The 20,237-nt window shown below is 38.8% G+C and overlaps 1 protein-coding gene across 1 annotated transcript; it reads left to right on the forward strand.

Moving 5' to 3' along the window:
• Positions 1–2,906: 2,906 nt before the first annotated feature.
• Positions 2,907–19,318, forward strand: LOC124155821 (cytochrome P450 6k1-like). The gene is made up of 5 exons (XM_046529947.1): positions 2,907–3,105; positions 9,955–10,906; positions 12,117–12,356; positions 17,028–17,309; positions 19,023–19,318. Exons 2-5 carry the CDS (start codon positions 9,970–9,972, stop codon positions 19,187–19,189), a joined length of 1,626 nt encoding a protein of 541 aa, XP_046385903.1. The 5' UTR covers positions 2,907–3,105; positions 9,955–9,969; the 3' UTR covers positions 19,190–19,318.
• The last annotated feature ends 919 nt before the right edge of the window (positions 19,319–20,237 follow it).

The raw sequence follows: 20,237 nt of genomic DNA on the forward strand, positions 1-20,237 counted from the left end.
CGGATGGGTCCCGAATCAGATGAACTGGGTTTCCGATCCGCCTGGCAATATAGGAGAGTTAATGTGCCGCTGCGACGATTGGGAGTGCCATCTGATAACTAATTGATACCATCTCGTATCCGTTTGCAGCCGTGAATATTTCATCCACCCATTGATTACGGAAATACATGAATGAATGAAGAGTCACAGCATTTCACGTTCAAAAATAAAACTGTGTAAGTTGTAAACTGTAATAAGGCTGCAAACAAGAACTGCGAAATTCGGATCAGCGAATCAATAGCAGTATTAAATACAGATGAGACAACATATTACTAGGAGTTGGAGAAATAAAAACTTAGCTTTTTACACTTGGTGATTTAATATGAGCAACCATGGTTTCGTTTCAGCGTAGATAATGTTACACTGTATGGTCGGTCATAATAAATCACCATGTGGATAAAGCCTAGTTTTTATTCCTCCATCCCCAACGATAAAGGATTTCTAATAAGTTAGGTTTGCTACTATTCATTATATTAGGTTCATTCTAGTGCTTCGAGCGTCCGTAACAAAAATGATATGACAAGAATAGAAACATTTAAAGTTATTCTGCAGACGACGAGGGAATGTAACTGAATAATTATTTTTAAACGCATAAAAAAATCCTTGAATCGAAAGGAAAGGGAAAAGCGCATTGGAGAAACTTGTGAGATATGACGAGCTCGGACGTGCGGATAACCCGCGGCGCGATGACATTCAAGGTCGCGTATTATTTTGTGCTGAGTCAGAGGCGTCAACGGTTAGTAGCCCATCGTATAGCATTATCAAGGCATTAGCAAGGCAGAAACTTTCCAAAAAGATAAGGATGATATATAACTGGTGACAGATATCGAAGAAGAGCCCAAATAGTAAAAAAATTGCCTTCACTCATTTCCAGGATCTAACGAGGGTCTATACAATGTTTTTTAGTGATATTAATCAAAGTATCTTTGAAAGACTCGGCGAAACTAAATTTAAACAGATAATAGCCCAAGTAAAAGTGAAATGAAACTTCACACTAGTGCTTTTTCCAATTCTTATTAACCGCCAGATGTTCCCTAACCTCTGATTGCAGACAATATTATCCTCTTCAGATAAAAACAGATAATCGCTTGCGGGTGGATCTAAAAACCATGCAAGAGTTAAACAAAAACCGAGGGACAAAAAGATATTTACTAATCAGATGGTGAAATATAAATTGTAAAAGAGTATTTAGAATGCCAAGATATGTCAGGAAAAAGATATTTTATCACAGTTATTTGTTTTACATTACTCATCACTTCAATACTTTGTAACACACTACGTTTAAGAGCAAACGTACACTCATAACGAATCTTAAATATTGAAATATCCATATTTTTTTCGCTTCAAATATTTTCGCAAACTATTTTTACCCTTGCCGATCTGTAGCGCTTCCATGGTTGTGACAATACAATGACTTTCATCTGGTTAGAGGACAAGAATAAAGAAAAGAAGAGGAATGACTCAGCGTCTTTTATGCTTGTGAATTCAACGGTAATAATGAGCCTGTTTGGTGTACACAATTATGAAAAAGAACTATATTTAAGTGGGAAGAGATAAGATAAAACACCGGAAATCAAGATAAACGAAGAGCACGAAGACCGGGATATTTTCAGCAATTTTTCGAATTGAAACTCATTCGTCTCTAGGTTATCATTATGGCCAAACCAGTTGATTACTCGATACTAAGTAGTAAAATATGAGCAATTTCAACCAGAGGAGTTGATAATCTGCCTTAAATATGGGCGTCAGTAGTGAGTAATCAACGCTATGATTGTCATAAGCTATATTTTCTTATGCTTTACTATTGTTAGGCATTTTTAAGCCAAAGTACTGATCTCCTGGCAACACTACCATCACTCTCACCATCTTCGGTTGATTTAACTAGGTGAGGGAAAATCTCACCCGGCAATAGGCTAAAAGGGCAGTAATATTCACATATTCAGCGTAGGGGGTCACGGTAGGGTTCCTCTCCCTGAGCCCCGAGAATTTTTATTTCAGATGTACGAAGGCTTCTTTTGGGATTCGAACACGTGTGCCTTCAGTCAAAAGCTCAACCCACTAGGCTACTCGTTCCTTATTGGAATCTAGCAAAGACAATATTTAAATGACACCAAAACAAGCTATTGTTTGGTACCACATACACGTAAAACAACTATAAAAATTAAGTGATGCCCCTGTATTTAACGAGTCACATATACAATGGGTTTCATAATCAGCTACTAATCGTAAGACGATCTCTTTCTTACACTAAAATTAATCGAAAATGCCCTACGTGTTGTGTTATCCCCTTTACTTTCAATCTGCAATCAGGACCATAGACTCGAAATCTTGAGTAGAATTTTTTCCTCAGCAAACGAGGAAAAAAAATTTCTTGAATTTCGAATGTAAAAATAAACAGCATTGTAAATAATTTTTTTCCCGATGTCCGGATGACGCTCTAAGGAAAATGAAAATAGGTGCTTCACCTTATATTATCATGTTTTAAGGAGCAAAATGTAGCATTAATTTGTTGAAGTAGAACAATATTAAAATTGATTTTTTGAGGCGTAAGAATAATATTAATTAAATCCCATAGCTGTGTCGACCAATCACCATCCAATGCTAACATTTGTACCCAAGTCAGCTCATGCTGCGTTGGTACCGCTCACGTCAGAATGCGAGCGTTGAGACGGAAACGAACTCTAATTTTACCTTCATCATACCGACTGAAGATTTGAAGCAGATTTCGGGATCGCTACGGTGGGGAAGAGGACGAGAGGAGAAAGGATTGAGGAAGAAGAGAGGAGGCGGATGAAGGGGAAGGGAGAGAGACCCAAAAGATTACCATGCGTCGCCCTTCTCCGCCGTCTGTTTGTTTTCGAGTGCGACTTCCTCGGTAGCAGAGAGGATTGATGTATTGGCTTTTTTTGGGGATGAATAAAGTCCCATAGTCTCTGTGTATATCGTCCCGTACGGTTGGATAGCTCCGCGACTGGGTGCAGAAGACTTGAATGGCGGAGAGTGTGAAGATAGTAAGAGCGGAAAGCTTGGGGAACCAAGATTGAGATCGCAACAACTCGGTTGACAGTAAGTGTCCATATTCATTTTATTGATAAGAATGATAAACAAGGTATCGCATTGCCCACTAACTTTATTACAACAGATTGCCACACGAATTGCGATATTTACACAATTATTATCAGGTACTACCAGTGGGATATATGATATCTCGTGTTATCATTTGGTATGTTTCTCCATGATATCTCTCCGCAAAAAGTTGGCTTTATCCATAAGGTTTGATCACCGCGTAGATATCTCTATATGTAAAGGAAAGTCGAAAATCGTGTAAGTTAGAACACTTATTACTCGAGAACGGCTGCACCGATTTTTAATGATATTAGGTTCTTTGGATTCTTCTCTGCCGCGGATAACACATAGAATATTAAAAATAGGAAAAGTTCACAAAAAAATCATCTTTTTCTTAGGGATATGTTTTTAGGAGTTGGTAACACTACAACAGTTTACAATAAAAGTAACAGAAGCAGGCGAAATGTAGTGGAATGCCATCCTGTAAGTATTAAAAGAAAATAGGGGTGGCACTTTTCCACAGATTTATTTAAAGTACGACGCGTTTCAACCGTTATGTCATTGTACTTGGTAATGACCTAACGGTTGAAACGCGTCGTACTTTGAATAAACCTGTGGAAAAGTGCCATCTCTATTTTCTTTTGATACTAACAATTTATAAGTTGGTCAAAACTACAAATTAAATTATTTGTTTTGTTTTTACCAATTTAATGACTGAACTTCGTAACAATATAGCATTTAAATTGTAAAATATATTCAAAATATTGAAATTATATTTGAAATGTTTAATTCGAGCTAATTGTAAGTTCAGCTCGAGTTGATATTTCACTACCGTGTTTTTAGCCAATCTCCAAGCAATTATTGACAATCAGTAATGTCCGTGCTCCTGTCGACGAATTGAGCAGTTTGATTTCAACTGTCATATCAGGAGGAGCTTAACTCAAGAGATTAAACCCGAATGTGTAGGAGCTGTGGCACGTTTACGCAGAGCACTTCCCCGAACCGAGTCATAACTAGCGCGCCTCGAGTGTATGACATATTAATTTGCAACTTTTGGTCGGTGATTTGAGATTTCTAGGAACATCTTTTGTGCTAAATAATGTTATTTTCAACGTGACAACTCCCTTTAAGCTACTGCTAATAATCACAGTGCCAGTAGTTGTAATACACAAAGTTTGACAAGGTTGAAAAATATCGGCAAAGAGTTGTAATTATCTTGATGATTATAATGATCAGTGTTCCATCGTGATTGAATAGCAAAAAGTCTTACATTTTATACATCTCGATTTTCCACCGACGTATAGCAATACTTTGTCATAACAAATACCATGAGGATCGTGGCATCAATTTTTGATGTCCTAAAAAAAGGATGGTGTCCTAACACCCCCTGCCACACGCCTTTTAGGCGGCTTGCGTGGTAGCATGTTGCTGAAGATGAATTTCAGGTGTAGTATTCGAACGAGCAGCAACGTTATCATCCATTTTTCTGATAACTGAAACATACGAAGTGAAACGCTTGTACTTCATCATCCCGATGTATCATTTTTAGTATCCCAAGTAATAATCGTGGCACTATAGCAATAGGAAAACTTACCAAGAATAACAGCACATACACAAGTGACGATGATCGGCTAAATCCTCCCTCAAAACAATGTTTACAGCATTCGCTCAGTGTATTTCCCGACGGCAGTTCAGGCACCTATGACGTCACGCTTTACTTCGGCAGAGGTAGGGTGTCTTCGCGCAATGTTCGGCTCAGAGAAATTTTTCTCGATTTTAAAGTCAAATTTTTTAAATTTATTTAATGATGAATGGAGAAAATTGTCTGCGTTAACTGCAGGTACAAGGTACTTCGGTGACAGATAGGATAGGGAAAGGCTTATAAAGAATTTTAATGGCAGTGAAAAGGGGTCGATGTACGGAGGGAGTGAGTTCAACACAGAAGAAATGCGGTAGAAAAACGAACGTTTAGCAAGTGAATGGGAATGTGGATTAGGCGATGAGAACGGGTTGGGCGGGGTGAAACTTTAAAGTTGATAAAAGAGAGCAATTTAGGGCAATCGATGGTGGAATTGAGAATCTTATAAATAAGTTTTAAATCAGCTGTGAGCCAATGGGTAGTGAGATTAGGGATGGAGAAGGAAGGAGAGAATAGGATTAGTGGATATGTTACGTAAATGCGGTAATCTATTTTGTACTTTTTTAGCAAAGAATTGCTGACACAGTCCAGGGATGAGAGGTTGGTTTGTGGAGAGATAGACCAGGTGGGACAAGAGTAGGTAAGAATTGGAAGAATGATGGAGGAAAAAAAAGTTCGAAGTGCATTGGGGTTATTAATTTCAGTGAAACGATACAAGAGGCCTAAGAGGGACATTAATTTAGACTTGATGGATTATATGTGCGGGGTAGAAATTAATTTATCGTCAGTGATAATGCCTAGATCCTTAGATGTTGACACACGTTTCAAAGAGTGATTAAAAATAGTGTTGTTAAATTGATGTGTGATATTCTTTAGGGAAATAGACATTACACTACATTTATCTGGGTTTAATTTAAGTTTCCAGACATCACACCAATTTGATCGTCTGACATAAAGCACCCTGTAGGCCATGGCAATCGGAAGGTTTTTGAATTTCCTTGAAAAGTTTACAATCATTAGCGTGAAGGAGCATTTGAGCTTGAGAAGAAGGTAACAGGGAGGCAAGATCATCCATATATAAGTTAAAAAGGTAAGGACCAAGGACACTCCCCAGAGGAATCCCAGATTTCAGAGAAGACCAAGGAGATGAAAAACCAGAAAGAATAACCTTTAGATTTCGGTTGCTGAGGAAGCTAGACAAGAGGCTTTTGGAATTATCAGGAATATTAAATCGTTAACCTAGTTTGTGGAGTAGGAGGCTATGATTGATAGAGTCAAAAGCTTTAGAAAAATCCAGGAATGTGGTGTCTGTGATTTATTATTAATGGAGTTTCTGGCGTTATGTCGAAAAACAGATAAGTTGGTCATGCACGAGCGGCCCGGAAGAAAACCATGTTGATATTCAGAGCTATGAGGGGATGTGAAGTAGTAGAGTCAATTTAGGATTATTCTTTCACAAACTAAAGAGAGAACTGGGAGTAAGGAGATGGGTCTATAGTTTGATGCAACATTTTTTGGGCCCGATTTATGTATGGGGATAACATAAGCAGTTTTCCATTGTGGCGGGAAGATGCCAAGGGGAAAGCTGCGGTTTAAAAGGAAACTTAAAGGAATGGAGAATGATTCAGCACAATTGTGAACGAATATCGGACTCAGGCCATTAAGGCCTGCGGAACGCTGAAGGGGAATTTTGCGTTAACATTTAAGAACTTCAAGCGGGTTGGTTCGGATTTCAGAGAGGCAGTTTCTGGAAATGGGTGCAAGGAAGTGATCTTGGGTGAGTGGTGGGGAAGAGAGGGGCGTCATCCATTCAGAGAAGAATTTGAGAAAGACGCTCGTCCCGTTTTCTCCAACGGCATTAGCATCATCGTAAGAAACTATTTCAGGGATTCTAGGTTTACTGCGGCGGCAATTTACTAAGGACCAACATTTTCTTGGGTGGGTGGTAATGTATGAGGTGACATTCCGGGTGAACTCATAGTCGCGTTGAATCAGGACTTTTGAGTAGCGACGCAGGTTTTTGAATGAGAGAAGGTTATACTCGTTTGGGCAGGATTTGTAGAGGTATCAAGCGCGGTTCTTATTTCCAAGAATACGAAAAGTCTCGGGTTTGAACCAGGAAGGAAATTTTCTGGTCTTGCGTTTTAATTTGGGTACACAATCCTAAATGGTACTTTCAAGAACACTGAAGATGTAGTTGACCGCTTCCTCGGGGGATAAAGACGATGTAACGCCCCAGGGAATGAGGTCGAGGCGGTAATTCACGTCTTCCCAACAAACTTTTGACCAGGGAGCGAGGGGAAACAAAGGGCCATTGGGAGGTGCACGGGTTGTCCGGGAACGGCAGAAACGGTACTCGGCATCGAGGGATTCGTGGTCAGAATCAAAGATATTTCGCCCCGGCGCACAGTGGGCTGAAATCGAAAAAAGCTGGACAAAAGTCCAAAATGACGTTTTTTGAGATAGAGATTTCAAACTTGGCGTAAATACTTATAAATGATTACCAACTATAGATGTATGTGCCATTTTACATCAATACGATCCGTTACTGAGATACAGTGGCCCAAACATGACCAACTTTTTAAAAACACGCGCGGTCTCGTTTTTCTTCAGAAAACTTTGAATTTAAGCAGGTGGTGTTGCGTTGGCATGATTTTTATGGAATAAAAAACGCAATATTCCTTTGACTTGATGCTTTGCCTATACTTTCCATGAATGTTGAAGATTTTGGTTCTCATTTGACTGGTTTTACAACGCAAAATGGCGGACCCGTTTTTCACGTGAAATTTGACATAAAGTAGACATTATCTTTCGTTTACGAAATATATAACTCGGGAAACTCACATCACGGTGTAAAGTAGAGATTCCTCAAGAATTATAAGCAGAAATCTTGGAAAAAAGTCTGCGACGAAGGAAATGAGAGCGATTTTTCGATCGCGAATCAAGGCTGAGCTACACGCCGCGGGACCCTGAGGCTCGGTAACCGAGGTCGATGTTTCAAGTTTTTTGATACTTTATTCTTGAAAATCGTCATTTTAAGCACAGAACCTAGTCATTAATGACCTAAAACACTATACTGATGACATTAGCAAGGATTATGGATCGATCGAATTGACCATTTAACGCGTTACTCGCGTGGAAATGCTTGGGATTGGATATTTGTCGGAACCATTCCACGAATAAGAAATATGCTTCCGGTATTACTTAGGTAGGGTTAAAAGATTGAGTTGGCATACTAAAGAGAGAGAAAAACAAACTGTTTTCGCGAAATGCAACTACCGTTACCCTTTTCTATTTAGACCCTCGCCGAGGTGGGTCGCGCGTAAAGGGGCGTTTTATGACGGCGTACAGCCTTTGAAGGTATTTAACAGATTCTTTCCCCAGTGCTTTTTATTTTTTAATCGGACCAAGATGTATACAATAGGGGAATGTTTTAGTGAAAATGAAAAAACCGTTAAATTTAAATTCATTATTTTATGTTATTCTAAAATATAAGATGAAGAGTTAACCTGACCAGGTAAAATTTCACTTTCGGTCGTCCATCTTAAAGACAAAATACGTGGCAGCATGTCCAGTAAATGAAAATTCAGTATCAAATCATACATATGATTTGTAAAAATGTTTGATAATGTTTGGGTCTATCCGTAAAGGGATATTTAAATAAAAATACAATATACCATCAATGGAAATCCACGTATTACCTTAAACTTGCAAATAAAATCAATTCGGAATCATAAATTGCGATATAAATAGAATAGATGTATTGTATATCACACATCATTCTTCTTCCTTAAAGTTACTGAATTGTATTTCTTCTTATTTATAGAGTTTCTACCATCAATCCTCCGATGAACTTATTCCGTCACTAGCGTCTGATCCCTCTTCTACACAATCATTAAAAAAATCAGCAGATCTCTTTAATCTTTTGGCATTTCCTTCGGTCTCCTCGGACTTGATACCAGGATGGTGAAAAGAAATGTATCAGACGTTAATAACAGTCGTTTAAAAAGGTCTTCATTTGAGCCTTACCTGGATTGCTTTCTGTTGAATCTCAGGCGGAATTTACGCGTGTCCTTATTCTGGGCTCGTAATGCTTCTTTAGATAATTGTCCCATAGGAAGAATCAGCTCTTTTGCAAAATCGCTTCTATGCTGAAGCACCTTATGTACCGTGATTGTTATGTAATACCAGGGATACATCTTAGTGAATAACTCCGCAGTTCTCTGGCAGTAATCCGAGAAAGCTGTATAATTTAGAGTTATTCCACTTAATATTGCCCTCAGAATGATGGAAAAATGTTTGATTAGGTCAACATTGATACCTGTAATTATGAAAAATTAATTTTCTTCTGATGGTACATTACACTTTCCTATGAAAACATATAATTTAGATGAAGTATTTAACCATTTCATTTGCAAACACACGTGAATGTTACACTTGCTTTACATTGCATGGGTTACAGTCTATGTGCTATTGCAGTCTACATTTACTCAATTGACCGTCTAATCAGCGGCCAAGTCTGGGGAATCGAAGAGACGTCTTGCGGTGTTACCGTCATTCAAGTTCCCTGATACAGGCCTTGGAACATCAACAATAAACCCCATACTTCCTCTAAAAGCATTCTGAAATCTAAATTTTCTCTCTATAAGGAGTGTTTTCAGATATCCTCGGGCCTGTAAAGAATGTTGGCCGTAATTAGAAGGCATTTTCACCATTGATTTGAATTCCAGCTTTGTTGTATTCTTTCTTGCCTACAATTTTTTTAATTCTATCCAGTACGATATGTGTAGCACACATTCAAAAAATCGGATAACTCGATTGTAAGGCCGGAAAATAATACTTCCTTTAGTTGAAGAACACTTGATCCACAGAAGGCACTGTTGGCGAATAGGTTTATGGTACCATATGTTGACAGTATAAATGCGGAGCGACTGAAGAGCGCGTAACGCACCTCGGCACCATCTTGATTTTGCACCTCGACGCCATATTGATATTCAGAATGATAGTTTAATTCACTGAAGCTTTAACTCTCTTAAGCTCAACGGAAGTGGTGACGTTTCCAGGTTTCATAAAATAAAACGGCAATAGCTAGGATTACGAATATTACGATATTGTAACTGAAATACATAAGTTAAAGGCTAAATCGCAATTATACTATTGGTGAGATATAAGCATTCCCAACAATCATATTTTCTCCTTAATTTACAGACACACTCACAAACATTATGGAGAGTATCAGCTGTACCGAAATATTGGGACTCGCGACGGGTATTCTATGCGTGTCTTTCGTCTGGTTCTTCGTCGTTCCACTGTGGCACTGGCGCAGAAAGGGTATCCCTCACGCCCCAGCAGTACCGATCTTCGGCAGCATGAAGGACGCTTTCTTCCAGAAAATAGCCTTGGCGGACGCACAGCGAAGGATCTACAGCGCAGCAGAGGGCTACAGATACACCGGCTATCACAAATTCTCGACGCCTGCCCTCATGCTCAGAGACCCCGAACTCATCAAGGAAGTCATGGTAAAAGAATTCTCCAACTTCCACGACAACGACTTCGACGTGACCCTCTCGATGGACCCGATGATGGGACGAAACCTCTTTTTCATGAGCGGAGAGAGGTGGAAAAGGATGAGGACCACGCTGACCCCAGCTTTCACCGCGGGGAAGATGAAACTGATCTTCCCCCTGATCCTGGATATCGTCGAGGACTTGAACAAATTCCTCGACGAGTCGAAAGAGGCCGAATTCGAGATGAAGGATCTCTTCGCTCGCATGGCAACCAACGTGGTGGCGTCCTGCGCCTTCGGGATCAAGATCGACGTGTTGAGATCTCCGGAAGACGAGTTCAGGAAGGTAGCGCGAGAGATCCTGGAACCTACTCCGGCCAGAGGTTTGGCTAAGCTCCTGTTCCTGAGCTCACCTCTCCTGACGAGAATCTTACGGGTTCGGTTTATACCGGACAAGTGCGCGGATGTCTTCCGCGGCGTGGTCCGGAATGTCATCTCGATCAGATCGAAGAGTAGGAAGAATCGCAAAGATTTCCTGAACATGATGATCTCTCTCAAGAATGCCGGGAAACTCGGAGTTGAGCCGGGCAAAGGAGTTCCCCTTGATGAGGACAGGGATGACGCAGATATGACGGAATTGAAGGAACAGGTTGCGGGTAAGCATGTTCACGTAATTTACGGTGATTTGTGGATTAAAGTATATCAATAATCATACAGCCGAAATTGAACAGACATTATCTGCGATAAAAATATAGCGGAAGCCTCATGGTTGATGAAATTACTGTGAAACATCCGCAGAAACCTCTTGTTTAATCGTTTCCTAGGATTAAACAGCTCCAGCATCTCTAAATATGTAAATACGTGATTATTTCTTGTTCAGTGGAGCAACTTGTCCAATCCATACGGTTTAAAAAATATTTCTCAAAAATATTTTTGTAAGGGACACTTATATTTAATATTTTTTCGTTTTCCCAACAGGGGTAAGCATTAGCTTAAATCGCTTTTCAGGAGCCCATACGCTGACACTGGCACATCAAAGAGAAATGCATATAATCTTGAATGTGGTGAAAAAATCCGTATTTCCAAATTTGGGTTTTAGAGGAATATCAGCTACAGACAATCGATCTAAATATCTCTCAAGTGGCATGTAATTATAGCGGACATGCAAAAATGCTTTCCTCACAAGCAGTAAAATAAAGATTTGCTAAATTAGAAATTCAAGAATTGATATTTTAGCGTTGAATAATTCGCGTATCGATGGTAAAAAAAGTACTCAAAGCTCCTTTAAGAAGAATGGCCGGAGTATTAAAAGTAAAATGTAAAATACGTCCTTAAATGGTTTGTTTCTCTACCGGTTAACTCTCTTTAGCTCATAGGAAATGATAAACAAGTAGTCACCAGTCATTTCTACCATAAACATTGTCATACAATAAACTATTAATTACTTTTTTTCCTATAAAAATATCTAAAATATCTTTTTGTACATTTAGAATTTTCCAAAGACCTTGCATCATTTAGAGGACCTAAGCGTATCTCTGTAAGAAAATTAACGAAAAAATGAGTTACCACATCAATTCTCAATACATCAATAATTTAAAAATCACCAAAAACGCTTGACTGGATGGAAAAATGCCTAATAAAGGCAGCCTCATTGGTTAAATTTAAATAATGCCAATAACATCCTCGCTATATACATTTTATCAATGGAGTTAAATGAACATCAATTCAATAAAAAATAAATAAAATTCCTCTTTTGCACCAATTTATCTCTAAAAAAATAACAATTGAGATTTAGGCTTCTACCATACACCTACAGAGGGAACTTCTCTGTTATTGCATCCCTCTCGTTTACGTATCCCTTCAAAGAGAGGATCCTCAACGACCCGCAGTCCCTGGACGACGTGACCGCTCAACTCATGGGTTTTTTCCTGGACGGCCATGATACTTCGTCGTCGTCAATCGCCTTCACTTTGTTCGAATTGGCGCACAATCCAGACGTGCAGCAGAAGCTTCGAGAGGAGGTGACCGGGGTGAAGGCCGAGCACGGAGGGGAACTGACTTACGAAGCACTGCAAGAGATGCCGTACTTGGAAATGGTACAACTAGGTAAGATCGCCGCTCTTAAGCAGTAAAATAAAATTATTTTAACAAAGATGATGAGTCTAGTTAAAATAGACTTGGTAATGTTAATATTTCGGGACTGCCGCGTGAACGGTGATGAAATTTACATGAATAACCTGTGCCATGACCATCGGTACAATTGAAAATGGAATTCAGGAAACTTAAATAGCGTATTTGTCTGCCTCGGAGAGCCAAAGGTCCGATCCCCAGTTCAGACGAATTTTTACTCATGGAAATCAATATATCTTCTATATATATAAAAGAAAGTCGAAAATCGTGTTAGTTAGAACACTTATAACTCGAGAACGGCAGCACCGATTTTAGTGACATAAGGCTCTTTGGATTTGTCTCAGCCCTGATAACATATAGGGCATTAAAAAATAGGAAAAGTTCACAAAAAAAATTCAACTTTATCTTAGAGATATGTTTTTAGGAGTTGATTGTTAAGACGGTCAAAAAAATAAGATTTTTTTTTCGTTTTTACTAATGTATTGACTGATCTTTTTAACAGCATTAAAAAATGTAAATGTTCAAACATGTTAAAAATATTAAAGTAATATTAAAATAGTATTAAAATAATTGAATTAGAGGTAAGCTCAGCTCGAATGAGTTGTCAGCAAGCACATAACTACCGTTTGTGTAAACAATCTCCAAGCAATTGTTGATTATCAGTAATGTCCGTGAACTCTGCATGAATTCAAATCTTTTAACTTTGTAATAAACGAAGACGAAGTCACCAACTATCTATCTGAATATTTAAAGTCCTTGGACGCACCTGGCTTACCACGGCACGATTTACAGCTAAAGGTAGGCTCTGTGTTCATGATCTTTCGAAACCTAAACCAACCAAAACTATCCAACGGAACGTGTTTGGTTATTTAAAAAACTGATAATAAAAGTGATTCACGCCACTACACTCTAAGGAAAATTCAAAGATGAGGAAATTCTCAATCCGAAGATTCCATGATTCTAACTTATATGCCCTTTTGAGCTTAAACGTTTCAATTTCCAATTCGTGTTGCATTCGTGATAACGATTAACAAATCGCATGGTCAGTCTTTCAGTTTTTGTGATGTTTGTTCTCATGTGTCAGTGAAAACCCATGATTTTCTCATGGTAAATAATATGTGGTATGTTCACGAGTCGGTAAACCATCCGCTGTATTTCTTCCTTCGCTTCAAGGTCGCAGCTAGGAATTAAGGATTGGCGCAGCTAGGAATTAAGGATAGGCGCAGCTAATACTGGCAGGTCTGTAGGGTATAGAAAACTCGCCAAGGTAAGCGAGAGGTGTGGGGGCTCTTCCCATACATTTTTTAGGATAAAAGGTTCAAAATGGTAGGTTTTGCGGCTGTGTGAACAGTTAAATTATTTGTGACTCATCCGTCCCCCTAATATTAATAACCAAATGTTTTATAAGAAGATTCTCTGAGCTTTTGGGGGGGTTTTAACCCCCAAAAACCCTCCTCGCTGCGTCCCTGCTTTGCTTCGCTATTTTTATTTAGCTTCATTTGCTTTATCTTGCGCCTGATAACAAAACAAAAACTGTTGTTTATCAGAAGGCGCTTGACGCAAGACATTAAGCCCGAATGTGTAGGGAACACCGCATGCAGCACTTTTACGCAGTGCATTTTTTCTAAACAGAGATACTATAACTGGCGTGCCTAATGTCATTTGATACGAATGCTGCTTCATAGGGGCTATTCTTACACTATTTTGGGCATCAGTCAAGCGTCGGTCTAGCGTTGCGTTAACCTGCCCCGTGAACGAGCCAAGTTTACGCTTACGGACTTAGACCTAAAAACATTTTTTTACGGTTAATAACACAAATAGCCAACAACTGAATGCGTATAATTTTTATTTCATCAATATTTTCTCATTTAATTTATAATAAATCAAATATGATTTAAACGATACAGCCGCTCTTTATTTATAAATGGTGCAACAAAACTATAAGTTCATTGAATGTTAGGCGGTACGAAGTTCGCCGGGTCAGCTAGTAATTTATAAATCGGATCATTTTGAAAAAAAAGCGCCGGCCTAATCACCCACCCTAGAGAAACATTAATGTCTCTAAAATTATTTCCATAATCAAACCTGTATTGTTTTATTAAAAGTGAAAATATGAAATAAGTAGTCAATCCTTGGGTTGGTTTGCAGTAGTCTTCCGTTTCTGTCTTCCACCAGCCCTTTCAGCTCCAGGTAATTGTTGCAGCCTTTGTCTTTCATTACTTAGGGTAATATAATTCAACCTCGGTCTTCCTCTGCTATTCTTTCCTTCCACGGTGCCTTCCAAAATTGTCTTTACCAATCCATTATGCCTCAGTAAATGACCAACCAACTTATTTCTCCTAGCAGTTAAAATATTCAACAGGTCTGCTTTCACTCCCAGTCTGTCCAGTACCTATTTCCTCATTCGTAACCCGGTATACCCATGAAACTTTCAACATTCTACGGTAGCACCATAGCTCAAAATCGTCGATTCTTTTTTCCTCTGCTGCTCCTATTGTCCAAGTTGCACTACCATAAAGCCTTACGCTCCATACAAAAGTTTTGAGTACATTATCTTAATCTTCATACTCATGTTTTATGAAACGTATATCTTTCTCTTCTAGTTGAAAGCTATTTTTGCCTGTAGTATTCTACTGCTAATTTCCCTTTTCCTTCTGGCATCCGTGGTGATCTTGCTTTCTAAATACGTGAATTCTTCTGCATTGTTCAGCTGTGTATTACCCAAGGTTATATGTGCTGGTATTCCTGTTTTGCTTACAACGAGTGTCTTGGTTTTGGTCAAGCTTAACTTTAGATTGTATCTAGCAAGCGTGACTTCCATCTCCCTAAGCACTTCCTGTAGTTGGCCTTCACTTTCTGCCAAGAGTGTTAAGTCGTCCGCGAAACATAGCTTATACACTCGCTTTGCTCGCTGGGGGGGCTCTGCCCCCCCGTAAAAGGCCTACGGCCTTGTTTTGGTCGCTATGGAAGGTCTTATAATTTTTGTATGCCGCTTGCTACTTACGGGTCTTTTACTTTTCAATTGGCTAGATTAGATATAAGTAATATTTCTTCTTTCAAGTCAAACGAGCGTATAGTACGTGGGTTACAATATGAAAGTAAAATATTAATGAAGGGGAACGTTTTTCTGAGGGACTAAGAAAATAAAATGGATTTCTATGAGTCTGATAGAGTTTCTAACTTATTCAATTCAAATACAAAATAACGTCGAGATCATGTTCCCCTGTAACACTCAATTTATACCTACTTAATATCATAACATAACGAATTTACGAAATACAATGAACTACAGTAAACTACATTTTAATTGATAAGTGGAGATCCTTAGCATGAATTGGGCCTAGTATGACAAATTTAGAAATGACGATTTTATTGAAAGATTATTTGTCATGATCGCGAATGATACCACTCCAGGAAAACCTCTAAAAATTTTTTAATGAGTCGGTATACACAAAAATCTCCTTACAGCTTTAATATCCAATATAATACGAAATTAAATCATCTGGTGAGTAGCAGATGACAACTTTTAATGAACAAGGCATCATAAATGTCATGATTTAGAATATATTTAAGCTAAATAACTTAGTCACTCAATGAATCGTGCTTTTCGTAAGACAAATAATTGAATAAGAAATACCTATGATTGAACTTATCCTCCATATTCTATTATTCACTTCCTATGATGCACCAGATCACGGATAAAATTGCACATAAAAAATTGTAACAGAAAAAGAACGTAATGAAAAATAAAACGCTAAAAATCATTTTTACTAACCTATCTTTGAAGGAAGGTTTGTTTCCCTTGTATTTCTCAACTTTTCCTTTGAATACGCTTTGATGTGATCAAATTTTTGTTCATACGGAAAGAAGCTATTAAAAGATTGACTTTTCAAAAATTACCTAGTAAATATCCTACCTTATCTATATCATCCTTTCGTTTTAATTCCTTTATCTTCTTTCCCAATTTAGCTCCTCTTGTTTGCATAAACAAATATGTTGCTGTGATTGTTTGCTTGTATGACTGCCGCGCCGCCATTGGAATTTGGTGGCCATTTTTTGAACTAATCCCCATACTCAATTTTATATGAATATACAGATAAATAATAGTAAATTTAGTGTTTTCATAATTTTTCCTTGGGTTTCAGACAATTTTAGAGGGGTCATCATTAGACTTTTTGCCGTATCTCGTCTCGTTCACCCCAAACATTTATATGAGTGAGTGAATGAATGAATGAATGAGTGGTCGTGAAGGGGCTTTATGGTATATAGATTCTCTGTCCATGGACCTTAATTCCTGCTTCCGGTAAGCTAGGACAGGTTATAAATTATGTAAAAGAGAAGAAATACGTCGCTATGAAAAGGTTAGCGGATAGGACAGAGGAATGGAGAGCTGCGTCAAACCAATCTTAGGATTGTTGACTAATTATGACGATCGTGGATGGCGTAAAGATCACGGCAATGGCCCGGAAAGCTAAAGGTCCGCGGTACGATTTCTGGCACAGGGGAATGCTTTTTTAAGGCAATCAGTGTGAATTCAACCATCGTTCAATCGGCAGAATGAAAATATCCCAGAATAACCTTAAACCTATGTCCCCATCATTCCAAAAGAAGTAATCTAGACACGCTGCCGCTTTAAATGGATTCCAGAGTCGCTGCGCAAGTTCCCTCCGGTGCCGTTCACGCCTCGCCGATGCACTCGGCGCCATTACTTCCCGCCTGCGGACGAGCGGGCGGAGAGGGAGAGCGGTGGCTTGTGGGTGGAGGCGGGCACGGCCGTCATGATCCCCATCCACTCCATCCACCGCGACCCCAAGCACTACCCCGACCCGGACGCCTTCATCCCGGAGAGATTTGCCAAGGGCACGGAGGGCAAGTCCGTCAAAGGTGACACCTTCCTGGCATTCGGAGAGGGACCGAGGATGTGCATAGGTGAGCTCAATATCACACTTGTGGCCAGAATGGTACATCGAGGATAATCCGTACACGAAATATAAATTAACCAATATCCGCCAATTAAGGCCATATGCAGTGGCGGACAGGGATGGCTCATGATGGGGGCACTCTTACCGGGGGATTTTTGGAAAATTTTTACGAAAACGCATGCCCAGAAATAGATTTTCGACGCTATTATGGCTCTTAAAAACCGTATAAAAGTTAATTAATGAAAATGTAAAAATTTCGTAAGAAAAAATACTATGATAAGAGATAATTTCAAAACTTATCAAATTTAAAAATGCATTATGGTTCTGTCATGTATTATTTAGTGATATTTCCCTTGAAACAGCGCTGAAATGTATAAAACTTCTAAAATAACCATTTCGAAAATCTCTTTCAAAAAAGCATTTGTTCTGTTTTATCCTCTGGCACTTTTATTTTTTATTCTTTAAACTATCCTTTTACATGCAGTGTAAAGCAACTGATGATAACGTGGAATGTTATAATTGTAAAAAAACTCTTTGGTTCAAGTAAGTTGAGTCTTTTTTTAAGTTCACTTTTCATATAGGCTTCACGACAGACGCGTTCGTTGTGGGGGCCCCATAAGCTCGGGGCCCTCGGCGATCGCCGACCAGGCGACCTGGCCATATGGCTAAATCCTGGCATTAGGAGCATATGAGGATCTTTAAGAACACCCGCACTCCTTTTTTCTCTCAAATTTCCTCAAATCTGTTGTTGAAGCTTGCAATAACTTCATCCACTTATTAATTTTGAAGACGGTTAAAATAAGAGACGGACGCGAAACGGAAATTCAGTACGGACACCTGCAATCAGTAAATTTCATGCAAGTATCATGAAATCATACAGGAAATGTCATTGTACAGATGTTTTGCAGTGACGTCATGGCAAAATTAGCAGCGCCAGAGCGCACTTTCCGTATTTTTTTTAGAAGTACAATATTACTCTTTGTATTTTTTAAGTTATTATATATGCATTTTATTACACATTTTTTTGTTTTGGTCACGAATCTATGTATCAGAAATTTTGAGGCAGCAAAATTGATAAAAGTGTAGTTTGACTATTATGTCTTTTTGTTCGCCGGAACGGCGTTCCGGCACGATGACACCTCTGATTATTTGGACTTCCCTGCTTCCAAAAATATGCTGGCCCTGAAGTGTTATCCTTTCTATCAAGCTTACTTGTAGAAATTTAGCAACATTAGATTCTGACAACAATATGTTGTGTGTACTCGCTTGATTTTTCATAAAAGTATTTGGTCCTTAAGTGGTTTCTTGTCAATTTCATGAAGACTATTTCCTTGAATTGAAAATTATTTGGGTCAATTATCTATGCTCTGACTGTGTCATGAATGAAGTCTGTTCAAATGTTCGTAGTTTTGGAAATAACTCAAATCTCCTTCAAATCACTGAAAATGAATCAACCAACTACCAATATTTTCCAATTTAGAACAATTTGTCATTGGTCGATTCGGGTCGCAATAAAAACTGTCAATCAAAAGTAGGCATAACCAATATTCTTATAGAAAACGTCACTTATTGCCTCTTGAAGGATGAAATCGAATCAAATAACATCTCGGTTTATTATTAATCCTATCAAAACAATTTGTGAGAGAAATTTTATCATTAATAAACGTCGCACACATGTTTCGTAATAAATGTAAAGAATAATTGTTTTTTTCATATCCAGGCAACAGGTTCGCCAGGTTGGTGAGCAAGACGGCCGTGGCTGCCTTGGTCAGCACCTACCGATTTATACCTTGCAACGAGAAGACACCTCAACCGATAGAATGGGATCCTGGCTCGGTTCTATTGCTCTCTAAAAGAGGCCTTTGGGTGAAGTGCGAAAAAATATGACATCATCGATAAGTAAAACGTCAATTATTGGTTATTATTTACATTACTAGCACAATATTGGATTGTTCTCTTGTAAAGCAACATATATGTGTCGAAAGATACTTAAAATAAACATATTTTTTCAAATAATTGCTTGATTATTGGCTGCTGATAAAGCAAATGCATGCGACGTATTTTTATTACATGGGACGACAATTTTTTATGCTCTATAAGCCTATAAAAATTCCCGGAATGAAGCATGGAGTTTTAGAGAAAAAAATAGAACTAGAGCCTTAAAGATCTACTCGATGATTTAAGCTATGTAAATGAGTTATATTAGCTGTAATACGAGGAACGTTTTTTTTCGACCTCCGATGGGTCATGAACAGAAGAAGAAATAATTGATTAAAAATTATTTCATTGCTAAATGTTGAGCACACTTGTGGTATCCATTAGACATAATAGCCTCGGCGATTGAGGAATTGGTCACACCTGTGGACAAATTTAACTATACCTTCTTCATAGGATGTTACCGCCAATGACTTCCTACGAATTTTGCCTTTGCCTTGAAGCTCATCGCCCCATTGAAAATGCTTCCCTCCAAGCCACTTCTTCATTTCAGCGTCAATATGTAAGTCACATGGCACTATATCGACATTGCGAGGAGGGTGATCAAAAATGTCCCATTAATATTGCACATGGAGCAGTTGGTCTGCATCAGCGCTGAGATTACGGGCTCTTTTATCGCCATTACGGTCAAGACATGTAAATTCTGAAGCCATTCGGCGAGTTTTCTAGCTGTCTCTCCGCAGTGCACACTTGGCAGGAGAATCAATTGAGGCAGTGTAGTTAATGAGACTGCTACTAACCTTAAACTAAAAACTTACGGTCAGAAATCGATACCTCCACTGCACAAACGCTCAACAATCGCCCACCGAATCTAATCCGCTCATCTAGATAGCCCTTATAGCACTATATGAGCGGATTCTATTCGGTGGGCGATTGTAAAGCGCTTATGCAGTGGAGGTATCGAAATGACTTAAGGGTGTGGTGCGGAGGATACGCACTT

This window comes from Ischnura elegans, chromosome 3 (genome assembly GCF_921293095.1).
Source record: "Ischnura elegans chromosome 3, ioIscEleg1.1, whole genome shotgun sequence".
Taxonomy (NCBI): Eukaryota; Metazoa; Arthropoda; class Insecta; order Odonata; family Coenagrionidae; genus Ischnura; species Ischnura elegans.